This window comes from Penicillium lagena (genome assembly GCF_028827675.1).
Source record: "Penicillium lagena strain IBT 129212 chromosome Unknown utg000006l_segment0_segment0, whole genome shotgun sequence".
Classification (NCBI taxonomy): Eukaryota; Fungi; Ascomycota; class Eurotiomycetes; order Eurotiales; family Aspergillaceae; genus Penicillium; species Penicillium lagena.
The window spans coordinates 1,808,563-1,822,020 of record NW_026623227.1 but is presented as its reverse complement, the minus strand read 5'-3'; the positions used below and the strand labels follow the sequence as shown (position 1 = coordinate 1,822,020).

General features: G+C 50.3%; 6 protein-coding genes across 6 annotated transcripts; 3 read left to right on the top strand and 3 right to left on the bottom strand.

Moving 5' to 3' along the window:
• Positions 1–725: 725 nt before the first annotated feature.
• On the top strand, positions 726–2,169 carry N7510_008866 (uncharacterized protein; the record flags this gene model as incomplete). The annotated part of the gene is made up of 4 exons (XM_056980791.1): positions 726–1,264; positions 1,333–1,695; positions 1,742–2,073; positions 2,144–2,169. 4 exons carry the CDS (start codon positions 726–728, stop codon positions 2,167–2,169), a joined length of 1,260 nt encoding a protein of 419 aa, XP_056831000.1.
• A 513-nt stretch (positions 2,170–2,682) lies between these two features.
• N7510_008865 (acyl-CoA dehydrogenase family protein) lies at positions 2,683–4,254 on the bottom strand (the record flags this gene model as incomplete). Its single annotated transcript, XM_056980790.1, has 7 exons — positions 2,683–2,854; positions 2,908–3,031; positions 3,113–3,211; positions 3,269–3,356; positions 3,404–3,634; positions 3,708–3,791; positions 3,841–4,254. 7 exons carry the CDS (start codon positions 4,252–4,254, stop codon positions 2,683–2,685), a joined length of 1,212 nt encoding a protein of 403 aa, XP_056830999.1.
• A 576-nt stretch (positions 4,255–4,830) lies between these two features.
• Positions 4,831–5,637, top strand: N7510_008864 (putative short-chain alcohol dehydrogenase; the record flags this gene model as incomplete). The annotated part of the gene is made up of 2 exons (XM_056980789.1): positions 4,831–5,184; positions 5,245–5,637. The coding sequence occupies 2 exons, from the start codon at positions 4,831–4,833 to the stop codon at positions 5,635–5,637; spliced, it is 747 nt and encodes a 248-aa protein (XP_056830998.1).
• A 2,404-nt stretch (positions 5,638–8,041) lies between these two features.
• On the top strand, positions 8,042–9,241 carry N7510_008863 (uncharacterized protein; the record flags this gene model as incomplete). The annotated part of the gene is made up of 3 exons (XM_056980788.1): positions 8,042–8,239; positions 8,296–8,466; positions 8,528–9,241. The coding sequence occupies 3 exons, from the start codon at positions 8,042–8,044 to the stop codon at positions 9,239–9,241; spliced, it is 1,083 nt and encodes a 360-aa protein (XP_056830997.1).
• A 1,213-nt stretch (positions 9,242–10,454) lies between these two features.
• Positions 10,455–11,717, bottom strand: N7510_008862 (mannose-1-phosphate guanyltransferase; the record flags this gene model as incomplete). Its single annotated transcript, XM_056980787.1, has 4 exons — positions 10,455–10,474; positions 10,530–11,553; positions 11,617–11,660; positions 11,711–11,717. The coding sequence occupies 4 exons, from the start codon at positions 11,715–11,717 to the stop codon at positions 10,455–10,457; spliced, it is 1,095 nt and encodes a 364-aa protein (XP_056830996.1).
• Positions 11,718–12,059: 342 nt separating this feature from the next.
• On the bottom strand, positions 12,060–13,133 carry N7510_008861 (uncharacterized protein; the record flags this gene model as incomplete). Its single annotated transcript, XM_056980786.1, has 1 exon — positions 12,060–13,133. The coding sequence occupies one exon, from the start codon at positions 13,131–13,133 to the stop codon at positions 12,060–12,062; it is 1,074 nt and encodes a 357-aa protein (XP_056830995.1).
• Between the last annotated feature and the right edge of the window lie 325 nt (positions 13,134–13,458).

The window sequence follows — 13,458 nt, the reverse complement described above, 5'->3', positions numbered from 1 at the left end:
ATCACGATTACGCAAAGGGCTCATTCCAACCACACGGCAGAAGAGAGCCAAGGTATTGATTTGCGCGAATGGTGTCGGAGGTTGTATGATGCCCCTATTCGTCCAGCCTGCCAAGAACTCATGGGCGGCTTACCCGTGGGCGGATCCTTTGACAGCAAAAACCCCACCCAAACCCGCGTTTGGCTGAGGTCTGGTCCCTACTGATCTCCCCCTATTGTGCCTCACTATCTGCTCCAACCACATGATAAACACACCTCAAAGATATCTACATCCAGAAATAGCATCATCTTTTTCATTTTCTTGGAGGGAATTCTTACCTCGTCGATTTGGACACTCAATACTCGAGCTACTTTCTGTGGCGTCGGGTTGTCATGGATCAGCTCTCCGCAACGTCCAGCGCCCCCAACTCCTGTGCGCCAAATGCCTGTGCGTTTTGTCGAAGCCAGAAGCGAAAATGTGATAAGCAGGTGCCAAAATGTAGTCGATGTGTAAAGTATCGTCATCTGTTCCTTGTTTCCCCCTCATTATCTTCCCTGCCCTCGGTTCGATCTTGTTAACGGTGCAAAAGGATGATGCTGGATTGCAACTATAATTGGTACAACGCGGAACAACACTTCAGCACACATCACCCTGTGTCGGATTTCCTCGTCTTTCATATACCAGTAATTCAGGATCATCAATGGCTTCCGGGCACCTACCAGTCTCTGCAACCTTACCGACAGAACATGCAGGCGTGTAGCCCGGATATCCATCGATTCTTTGTGAGATTGGGCACAACCACACTGGCGGGGGAAACTTCATCTCCTGACAATACTCTGAGGGCTTATTTTGCAACCATTCACCTGTGGTTCCCGGTCATCCAGGAGCAAATATTTCGGAGACGACTTTCACAGCTGCAGCATACCCCTCGCGCAGAAACTGCACTTCTCTTCTTGACTGTGTCCCTCATAATGACAGGAGAGACGGGAATTAACGGAGGCGACGATTACCAGAGCCAGCTCTACTATCTCTGTAGATACCTATTCTCTTTTCTCCAGTCTGTTCGCCCACCGTCTTTGGAATTAGTGCAGGTCGGGCTCTTGCTCGTGTTATATGAACTAGGATCTGCTCGTTTTCAAGCAGCATCTCTGAATATTGGAACTTGTGCAAGGCTAGGATACGTGCTGAAGTTAAACACTGATCCTCAAGAGGGCCAGGACTATTCATCATGGGCTGAGGCCGAAGAGCGGAGGAGGGTCTGGTTGGGAACATATATGCTGGACTGGTAAGTAAGCATGATGGAACACCAGCTTGAACTCTCAGGGCTAAGGAAGTGAACCTTATCACATGTAGCCTGATCAACCAGGTTGCGACGGATTTCCAAGCGCCACGTGCGGTGGATAAGCCTGTCAGTCATTTCCGACTCCCAGTAGACGACCGCGAATGGGAACATTTCCCAGAAGGGCCCGTCCAGTGCTTCTTTCAGCCGTCCTTTTCCACGCCGCTAGACACCCCTCTCTCCTACTTCGCCCGCGAGATTCAAGGCGTCCACATTCTCGGCCAGGTGCAGGCACTGCAAAACTTGGCAGATTCCGACTGCTTGCTACGCGAGTTTGGAGTACTCGATAATATTTTGATTCGTTTCATGGAGAAGCTGTTCGAGCAAACACCCGGCAGTTGGAAGACCCTGTGCGGCGCCAACGCAATTGCCTTGATGTGAGTAACCTCCTTCCATTCAGGGACCCGACACTTACTTAGACAGGGCTGCTCTCAGCCTTCACCGGATTCGAGTGGGGTTTGGAAATAGTAACCAGGGGGCCATGTCATATTGTTCTGAAGCGTTCCATGCGAAAACCATGTCTATTCTCGCGCTCTCCTCCATCATCAACATGGTATGGGACATTTGTTCAAAATTCAATGAGCTCCAGCTGGGTGATAAAATCAGATGGGTGCCGTTGCCGGCAGTTATATGTGCAGGAGAAACTGCTATCACTGCGGTTTGGCTGAATCGTCTTGATCCTGGGCGATCCCAATTGGATTATGAACCTCTCCGACAAACACTTTCGTATGCTACAAGAACCTGGGATCTTGCAGGTATGGTATAGATGCAACCCCGCCTGAGTAGTTGAAATATAACAGTTACCGATGCTGACTATATTTCCAGGGAAATATCTCCAGCGAATTGGATAAAGTTTTCTTACCCAATATAGTTCAACCGCCTTGATGCGAGGCGCACTTTCTGTGTATGTCTTTCAACTAAAGACTAGATCTTGGATAAGAATTCACAGATCTGGTGGTCGAGGCACCTGGTACTAATATCTCAATGCAGCAACTTTCTTAGCGAAGGATCTCTTCCTCTTACATTTCTCAAACGAAGGCGAAAGAAGCAGAAAGACGTGGCTGGTTTTGACCTGCACTCCATGGTACTCTTGAGGTTGGGTACCTATCGAACGCAATGGAGGACTCGAACTGGAACGAGGGAGCGAGAAAGGGAGAGATCGAGTTGGTTAGTTTCTAGAAAGAGGCAGTCAGGCGAACGCCTCCGACAGTACCTTTGTCGAGTGTAGATTGATGTTATTCCTACTACAGGTATGTATATATAATGACGAGGACTATAGATCAGTAATGCTATATCCAGAAACCGGAGGAATAAGTGCATGTAATGGAGTACATACATCACCCTGCTATACAAAGAAGAAGCTTTCACTGACTCTCATGATTTCCGAAACTTGTTTCCCATGGCTGATACCCTTCCGCCATGAACAGCTCCTGCACCGCCCTTCGTCGGATGCCGATATTTCCCCCATCGAAGATAGGCAGAACAATGGCCGTGGAGAGCAACTCCGCAAATGGCATCTCGAGGTTATACGCGGAGCTATAAATTCCGAATCAGATTCACACAAGCATAGAACTCGCAGATGTACTTACATGCCCACTGCATTGATGGCATCTGTACATGACTGCACTGACGCATCTGAGCAGTATATCTTCGCTAGCAGCGCCGGCTCCCGTCGCTGAGCATGCGCACCCTGACTCGACGCTAAGCAATGCGCTGCTTTCTATGTCAGATATCGTGACGTCTCAGTACGCATTTTGATATTAATCAAAAGATCCGCCACCGATTGGCGCTGACCGATGGGCACCGTGCCTCCGCGAGAGTCGCGTGAGAATGCCAGTGCAGCGTCAAAGACCGCTCGTTGAATGCCTACACCCATCGCACCCACCAGCATTGCTGCATTCTGGTCAGCTTGTTAATTCTTCATCTCTTTTGCATAGCATGTGCATCTACCAGAGATCTCGAAAGAGTGCATCACAATAGGAGCGCCAGTTCCAGGAGCACATAGAACATTCTTGGCTGGAACTTGTAGATTCGTATACTTGTGTCTGTATGAGCTCCTGTCCTCTGCCGCTGCGAAGAACTAACCTTGAGATGAGGCCCAGATACCGCAGTGTGGCCCGCGGTCTCTAGATGCTTTAGGATCCGAAAGCATCCTCGTTCATTACGCTCAATATCCTCCCGTGTGACCAGTACGATCATGATGAGATCGCGCGGATGGGACGCCCGCGTAACCACCTCTTCGTCGACACACCGGCACACCACGCAACTCAGGTCGGCTCCTTTGAAGTCCCAACCTGCAGAATTTGTCGCCCAGATCTTAAGTCAAGTAAGTTTAGTCCCAGCCTAGCACGGCACCTCCAAGTAGAAACATCTGTTTTGGTATACGCACCTTCTCTCCATTCAGAATCCACTCATCTCCTTCGCGGCGTGCAGTCGTCTGTAGGCCAGTCGCTCCAGGTTCTAGCCAATTCGCCTGCAGACAGATTGTTAGATTTAAAAAGCAGAGAACGCGAGATACCTACGACGCCAGCAGGCTCCGAAAAGACCAACGATGCAAGCGGTGAACCTTCACCTGAGAGGAAAGGGTCCAAAAATTCATGGACTGAGGGTCGATACGCCAGCGCCAGAGGGGTGAGGCCCAATCCGGTGCCGAATATTGTCAAGGAGGCGGACGCTTCGACCGCATAAAACTCCTCTACCAGAATGGCCGCTTCGACCAAGCTGGTACTGCTACCCCCGACTGCGGCTGGTACTTGGCCTTTGATGAGACCGGCCTTGACTGCAGCCTCGTAGATGGGTCGGAGAGCCTGAAACCGCTCTTCGGGTGTGGATAACTTGGAGTAGATGGCTTTAGCACCAGCAAGATGGGCGGAAGCGAAACTGCGCGCTGCTGCCCTTATTTGCTGCTCAGATGCAGAAAGGGTGAAATCAACCATCTTGGATAAGCAGATACAACCTTTGTGTATGTCAATCGCCTTGGCTGCAAAGGGGACGAAATCTTGTGATATAAATACCAATCACGCTTCTCACATCTGCGACCGTTGTCCAGCTACAATACTGACAGCGGGAGGCCGGCCACTAGTGCTGACAATGGCGGTTCTCCAGCTGCATTATTGACAGGGGGCGGCCGCTACTGCTTACAGTGGCGTTCAATGATGAACCCGATGGTATATTCCATCCAGTAAATTTTTAAAAGCACACTAGTAATCCGTGTACATCGTATTCCACCCTGTTCGATGTCCACGGAAGAACAGGCGCAGAGTTTAAAATTGATTGACCGATAATGTTGGCGTATCGAGGCAGGCAGCATGTTTTGACTTAGCACCATCGGCCGCTAGCGTACATGTTGAGGACGGTCAATCTGAGACAATATTTCACAATCATTTATAAAGTATGGGCATACCGTTGCCTTCTTCTAAGTGTTTTTATATATCATCAACAGAAGATTCTTTCTAGTCATTTTCAGAAAAATACGCTTGCATTCACGCAACTTCTTTTTCAAATAGGATTCCATGGAACCTTCATCTGCTCGCATGCTGCTGCTGCTTGGCTCCGGCCCAGGAGTTGGTGTGGCCATCGCGTCGCAATTCGCTCAGCAGCATTTCGACCGGATTGCTTTATTCGCGCGGAATTCCCAGCAGCTGCAGAAGGACCGAGAGGCGGTGCTCGCGGCGGCAGCGAGCGTCAACAGGACGGTGGTCGTCCGGACGTGGCAGGTGGACATCGGTGATCCGACCCGTCTGCAGCAAGCATTGGCCGAAGTCGAACAGTTTGGTACGTTGGAATGTGTCTATTTCAACGCTGCGCGGGTGGGAGGCAGCCTACTCTTCCAGTTCCCGTTAGAGAGCATCGAGGAAGATTTTCGGGTATTTGATACCTTCTCCACTTAACGGGCCACTCCAGTATATACTGATTGGAAACTATAGGTCTCGGCCTCAGCTCTCTATATGACATCGCGTTGGGCGATACCCCTTCTGCTTCAGAAGCCACAATCCCATTCTGAGGCAGACTGGAAACCGTCGCTGTTGGTGACGAGTAGTTTTCTTCCTAATGATCCGATCCCCGAGCTATTTGCTCTTTCCATGGTCAAAGCTGCACAGGCAAATTTGGTCAAGTCGCTGGCCAAAACATTCACACCACAGGGCGTGCATGTCGGCCTTCTAGTGATTGGTGGGGTAGTCGCGCCGGATGCCTTGGCTTTAAACCCAGCTAAGATTGCGGAACTGGCATGGAAACTGTTTGCACAAGAGCGCAAGGACTGGACTGCACAGGTGGCACTTCATGAAGACGGCACTGTCGATTGGAGTCCATCCGTATGATCAAATCAGTTAGGAGAACGTATGCACGGCACATAATCAGTCTCTTGGTTAGCACTCTCGTTACTCAATGACTTCAACTGATTGTGTTTCCTTTTATTTCTTCTGTCAATTCTCTTATTACTCCTATTATTTCTTTTCTTATTTCCTATGTTGAAAGCGTTGAGGACGAAGCATTTTGGGATGACGTGACGGGCTGAAAATATGTGATAATGTGATGCATGTCCAATCTATGTAATAGCACAAGAACAAATGCCCCATGGTTAGGTGGCGAGGCCCACAGGCTTAAGGCGTCCTGCTAAATAATGCCGATCTCATTAAGCGTCTGTTAATCACTTTGTCGCCGCTAATTGGGGTCTGTGGATATTGTTATTTCCCCCACTGTTTTGCAAAGGGTATAGACTGCGCCACACCCGTCGAGGGCCATCGGTATGGGCCCTATGGGGGTTGGGGGAGATAGACGCACCAGAAGGCTCGCAAACCTGCAGACATTTTCGGAAGGATTTTATCTACTCGCGATGGCCCTTGCGTGGGGATTGAACCGGAAGCCGTGCGGTGATGGATTGATCAATAGATCCTCGATGGGGCTTTCTCCGCGGTATCTGACAGGAGTATGATTCAAAGTACTCAGATCTTTAGTAATTCTATGCCTGACATAGTGCCCCTTGCGAACTATTTACCCCCTAGTGCTTTGGCTTGAACCCAAGCCCGATGTAACTCCTGAACAATCCACAACCCCTAATCAGCGCGCCTCCTAGGCGGCAAATTTGGTGTTTTCTCTTCATGTACAAGACGGTAATAATAAAGATTGCCTGTTGTAGTTCACTTAGTCTCGGTGCTGTACTTGGTGGTCTTGTCAATTGCTTGTCGGTTTTTGATGTCTTCAGATGAGGCAGGTCAATTCATGAAAATTTCAGAAGATAACTGAATCTCGTGCTTCATATGAAATGCAGTACAGAGCATCATCTGGATTATAATACCAAATACAAAAACATACTATGCGATGTCGAGTGGAGCGAGTCAAGCATCCACGGGAAGTCCTTGTGTTTCTCCTGACTCTTCTACCCTTCGATCCAGTCTATGGAGTGCGCCTAAGGCCCCGCCCCCAATACTACATATTGTCTATACACTACGAAGAATAGTTATTTTGGAAACGGTGACGATGGTTGGGGGCCAACCTGACACATGCACGCGGGGATTGGCAATTCTAGGTCATGCTCTAACACGTGTAGAAAGGCAATGACCCACTAAACCTGCGTGGAACATGCTCTGTCTTGTGGAAGACTTCCTTTTTTGGCTCTGAAGGATTGCACTAGTCTCCATTCCTTGTCGGAGCCTTGCCGATTAATGCATGAACCGAAAATCATGAGATAATACCCTAGACAAACATTCATATGAGGTCGAAGAAATGTATGACTCGCGGAGTATTATTTCGGGCGGCTGCATCCCTAAAATATCCAGTCGATCCATAGAGGAACGAGGCTCGCATTGTAGCCCAAGCTTGGGTGGCTACACTATTGTCACAGATCGAGATGATCACAATCAGTCGGCCCCAGAACCTGTGAATCGAGTCAAGTCAAGACAAGACCAAGGCATATTTCTATCGTGCCTGTGGATACAGACTAGATTATTGGCCGATGCAATGCCATGAAGTAATCTGAAAGATCGCTGTATATATAAGGCCTAGTTTCTCTTTATGTAGCTCGTATATACTCAACACATACTTCGTTCACTTTCTTTCTTCCAAGCTCTGGCTAGCTGTGGGATTCAGTTTATCTTTTTTTCTCTTTCGCCTTCTCTTTTCGGTGATCGAGGAGCCGTGTTTTAGTACCTTAGGACCGGTCGTTCTTGTGTTTTTCCGCGATGCGATTCCTTACCATTCTGACAGGGGCCTTTCTGGGTAAGTGTTCTTTCCTCTAGAGTTCATACTCTTGTCTAACTCAGGCCACCCTAGCTCTTCCTTCTGTAGATGCTGCTCCATTTGGAGCCGGCAGGGAGACGAAAGATTCCTTTGTCCCGTTTATTCACAAGAGAAACACCACGAAACTGCCAGACTGGCGCAAAACTTGCAAGGGACCGAAAAACCAGCAAGTTTGGAAGGAGCTACGTATGGATTACTGGTTGCATTCATTGTGAGAGCATTTGATCACTACCAAAGTTCCTGTTGGCTTGCTAATATCATCGACAAATAGGGCTGATGGAATTTGGGGAGGGACATCTACACCGGGCGCCAATTCTCCAAAGGACTTGACCTTCCCCCAGGGTATCATGAACCAGATCCCTAATTATGGCACAAAACATTGCGACTTGTACGTTTTCTAGCTTGTATTACTATGACATAGCGATTGGTGCTGACTAGCTTCGAAACCATAGTGATAACTGCGTCCTGAACTATCCTGACGGTAGCATGTGCACCGATGGCGAGGGACCTTCTAACGCCGATTTTAACGCCTTCTATTTATTCGTCCTGTGGGCAACTTCCAATTTCCAGCAGTGGATAAAGAGCCTCCAGGGAAGTCTCCAGGAAACGGTTGAAACTATTACAACTGGCGACACCCAGCTCTTGGCTGAAGAGTTCAGTCACTCAGATACAGGAAGTACTTCGGTGAGTCATGATGGCCGTGATTTCCGGTTGTATAACGCTAATTAGGCAATGCCCAGAATCCGACAAGTGAAGCGTTGATTATCATGTCCGCTATCTTTGGGGGGTTTGCGGCCGTCTTGGGAGGCGTAGGCGAGGCAGGTGTGGGTGCTATCATTGGTGTGGCTGGTGCCTCTGCATCTGTCGCCAATGGTGTTGTCTCGCAAATGGCCAAATCTTCTCCAAAGTTAGTTTGACCCCCTGATGCGATTGCCTGAAAGCAATGCTGATTGGTCTTCTAGTATTGCTGAGATGCAAGACACCCGGGAAGCAATCCTCAACCATAGAATCAACAGCGCAAGGGACGCGCTCATTGTTCAGATTAAGAACTACGGGAATACCATTCTGGATAAGCCAGTGGACGAGAGTCAAGTAGGATACTCCTACAGCGACCATGCAAACAGTGGGCCATCGGCTCTAAAGGGTGGTGCCTTTGCTAACCAGTATTCGGCGGACAATCATACGAATTTCGCGAACGACGTGAAAGGCACTTTGGTCAGCGGTTCAATCTCATGGATATGGGAAAAGGAACAGGTGTATATTGTGAAAGACTCCTATTCCATTAACGGCAAGAAGCCTGCCGACCTCGATCTCGACTCCGATGTTTCAAACCGAACCTGCAGCAATAACGGCACTTGTTACTGGTTCATCAAGAACACGGGTATTTCGGATCCGGCAGAGGACGTCTTTGATCCGGTTCCTGGCTTTGACAGTCTTCAGAAATGGGGTTTACAGCCTCTTGATGTGGCCATGGCTGCAGAGGCGTCGCAGAATGCAGGTGGATACTTGAAGAACTGGACTGTGCCTGAGACCCTTCCTTTCCTCAGAGGTTCACACGGCAGTAAGCCTCCTAAGGCTCTCATGATTAATCTACCTGTTTGTTCTTTAGACTATATGCATAGCTCCTGGCCCGATGAGAGCGATGCAGGAGACGACGGTCTAGACTGGGATGATTCTGTGAGTTAACTTCCTCTCCCTTGTCCCCTTCTTGTGAGTGTACTGACCGGGTCTCCAGGCATATTTCCGGGGTATCATCAATGATGCCTGCTTTAAGCAAACAGTGAATGGGAAGGGCTTTCCCTATGCTCAAAAGTCGGGTCCCACTGATTGGGGTGGTCTGCAGTATAGCCCAGGAAACACCCCTGTACCATCAGAGTAGCTGATCTTGTTATGCCTGTACTACTAAGAGCAATACATTTTTGGAGAATATGTCTCTACCTCAATCAAGTAGAAGGCATCATCTCTGAGCGTTCTTTCTTTCGTATCAACCTTTACGCAGATGCAACATCGAATCATCGTCTGGTACTTCAGAAAATGACGTTTGTGAGCTCTAGTCGCACTTTCGTACCTCATCGCCCCCGATACATAGCCGAGAAGCCACATGGGGACATCATGACCCAAGCTGATCATCGATCGTGAGGCTTTGTGTGAGTGATCGATCATTGGCCCCATTATGATGCTATTGAGTTGTTATCTTGAAGTTGAGAAGATCTTGACCCTAAGTCTGAAAATTTCCTGTAGAATACAGTATATGTATGTGGACATCTGTAACCCAGGCAGGATCCGAGATTAGTAGGAGTACTGCGAGATAACTTCTCTTGATATAACCTCGACGTGCGCCTTTCCTTGGTGATCATGTGTGGCTTGTAAACTGAATTTGGACCTTGGCTGAATTATTGTCTCCCACTATTTGCATTGAACACGCCCACCGTATCATTAAAAAACAGATACAGAATGATTGATTTTTGCCAGCTCGTGCCCAGACCAACAAATCGAAAAAGAATAATGGAAAGGATGCGGAATAAAAAGAATCAAGTAAGGAAAAGAGACTAATTGGTTTAATTCTTGCGAACAGGAAAAAACTGCACACCTCCATACCATCTAGGCTTTTCTTTGCGAGGGAGGCACTGGATCCACTGAGAAACACGAAATTAAATGAGTACTGAGGATACGGCGTGTGGTGAAGGGGACGGGGCGATGAACAGAAACAAGACCGAAGCGGTTCGAACTCGACGGCAGAAGAGGAAGATCACGCAGAAAACGACTCCGGTTGTAATGCTTGATATCAAGGCGGGGGGGAAGAGGGAAGGAAGGTATCGGACGATAGAATAGTAACTAGGGTGAAATATTTCGAGGGGCATATCGACGTGAAGGGAGAAGAGGAAAAAGATGGCGACGATTACATGATAATCGCCGGAACTGGACATGGAATGTTAGTACACATGAAAATATGTAGGGAGGGAGCTGAACCGACCATCAATGTTCTGCTTGATGCTCTTATGAGGCAGAATCGAGCCGCCATTGACGTACACCTCGTCGGCGATGGTCACGTCGTCGCCTAGAACGGTGACATTCTCCAGTCGCGCCCAGCGGCCGACTGAGCTGTTCCACCCGACGATGGTGGATTTAATCCAGGCGTGGTCCTTGACCTTGCTGTTCTCCATGACGACGCACCGCTGCAGACGAACGCCATCGCCAATCACCACGTTGGGCCCGATGACGACGTTGGGACCAATGCGGCAGTTCTTGCCAATCTTGGCCGACGGGTCGACCATGACGTTCCCGCCGTGCACAAACGGTTCGGAGGTAGCGGCCAGCTTCTTGGGATTGCGCTTAGCCAGCGAAGTAAGGTACAGGCAGGTGCCCGTCAGGAAATCTTTGGGTTGGCCGACATCCATCCAGAAGCCGTCCAGGTCAAAGGAGTGCAGCTGGCCGTCCTTGCAGATGGAGGGGAAGGTCTCCTGCTCGATCGAGGTGGGGCGCAGCTCAATGCGCTTCAGGACACTGGGGTTCAGGATGTAGATACCGGCGTTGATGCGGTTGCCAACGAACTCGACGGGTTTCTCGACGAAGCGATCGATGCGCGAGGCGTGGTTGGGCTTGTGCACGACGACACCGTACTTGGAGGGCTCGTCCACCTTGGTGACGACGATGGTGCCCTCTTCGCCGTGGCTGCGGTGGAATTCTGCGAGCTCCTTGAACGGATAGTTGCAGATGATGTCGGAGTTCAGCACGAAGAAAGGCGAGTCGTCCTTGCCGAGGATCTTCTCCGCCAGCTTGAGCGGGCCAGCCGTGCCCAGCGGTTCCGACTCGACTGAGAATTCAATGCGCACATTGTACTGCTCCTCGTACTTCTTGAGGGCCGCGACCATGACATCTGGGCGGTAGTTGACCGCCAGCACGATGTCGGTGACACCCGCAGCAGCCAGGCTCTCGACCTGGTGCAGGATCATGGGCCGGTTCCCGAACTCCACGAGTGGCTTGGGGAGAGTGAGAGTCTAGACAGGAGGCATATATGTCAGCCAATGCTCCGAGTTGGCGATCTGCAGCCCGTCACTCACCAGGGGACGCAGACGGGTCCCAAACCCTCCGACGAGAATAAGAGCTGGCGGTGGTTAGTATGGTTGTTTGGATCCATTCGGGCGTCGTACATACCTTTCATGGTGAATTATTAAAGTAGTAGAGACCAAATTACAGAAAGGGGTGAGTCGGAGTAGTACTGGCGCAGCAAGCAACAATATACCAGAGAAAGAAGGGAACAGCTGGCCCCGATGTATTTTTATCCGGTCGGCACGTGATGGCCGGAGGGGCACGTTTGCAGATAAATAAAGGGGTCCGGTGGGCCAGACTTAATTCTACTTCTGTCAGTGTCTCAGATGCCCACTCTGACTGGACGGGGCGTGCATCTAGCTCCCCCGGAATCAAAAGAGCCGACTATGCTGGATCCGACGGGCTGCAACAATAGGGGCACAGACTCCCCCGTCTGCGGCACATCGCTTCCCCCTTACTGCGTGTCCGGGGGCAGCCGCCCACGTTGTTGCACACCCGGCATTCCTGGCGCATCACCGCCTGCTCCATCCGTCGCACCCACGAAGCGCAACACCCATTCGCGGACGCGCCCGACTTTCTGCAGTGACAGGTCAATCGGGGCATTGCTGTCACGAGGATCCCTGGGCGCATCGTAAAATCCGCCTGCATCCGTCACATCCACTAATCTGCGGTGCAACAGATCGAGCGTCGTCATGCCTCGACGCAGACTCTGCCCATAAACGCGATCCCGGAATGAACTCAGCCCTACGGTGCGCAGGAGGACAATGTCCCGAGCGCGGAGAGTGGCCAATGACCGACTTAGCCGATCCTCCTCGTTCACCGGTTTTTCGGGTGGCAGCCAGAAACTGACAGTAAACCCAGCTCGTGTTTCGTCCCCAACGACCAGCTCGACAATGTCCATTTCTCGTTTCCACTGTCGCGTCACCACGCGCCGCCGCGGGTGCACGGCCAGCACCCCGACGAGGAGATTGACTGTCATGGTCTGTGGGGCGATCGAATCGAGGAATCTAGCAGAGGGGAGATCCTGCAGATCTGTAAGCGGGCCCAGAATCCTGGGCAGGCGGAGAGGATCGAGCGCCTCTGCCTCACCACCGGATGAAGTGCTGCCAGAAGTCTCCAGGCTGATGGTGCATAACGCACTTTCCTGCATGGAGTCCTCGGTGCGCATCCCGGAGATGGATATTTCAGAGGTCTCATGAACAGCAACGGAATGCTCGTAAAAGTCGGACAGCACAGAGTCTTCCTGGTCCGCTCTGAATGCGTTGTTGTGGATAGCATCCAGATGATTGGTATTCAAGAACAGCGGGACTTCTGGACTCTTCACCGCGTAGGCCGACAATGGTTGTAGAACTCTCCATTTGACAGGGGGTTGGTCCAAAGACTGTTGTTGCTCGTCATGTGCATGCGAGTCTTGAAATGGAGGCGTGGGAGTATTCAGAAGCCCATCCTCGTCCCAGTCCAGTTGGTTAGACAAGGGTGCTCCCATGAGAAAGATGTTCTTGCGAGGCATATTGTCTTTCAGGTGCATGTCTTGTCGATTCAAGCTTATTGAAAGCCACGTCACCTCGAGACCTTAATCTCATCCTTTGTGAACAGTGGATTCACAATGGCTTCACACAGAAGCACGTTGAGGGCGAAGCAGCAAGGTGGGTGTCACGGTCTTTGGTGACCTATCATCACGGTGGTCTGGATGCTGCGCAGACCTGGTTGTCTGTTGGGCCTGAACCATGGGACGCCGTGTTAGGTCAATCTATACATTTTTGTTGGGAAATGCGCAGACTTGACACGATGAGCTGGTGCTCTTTGTGGTTTGGCCAAAAAAAAGTGGAGAGAGAGAGAGAAAGAGAGAGAGA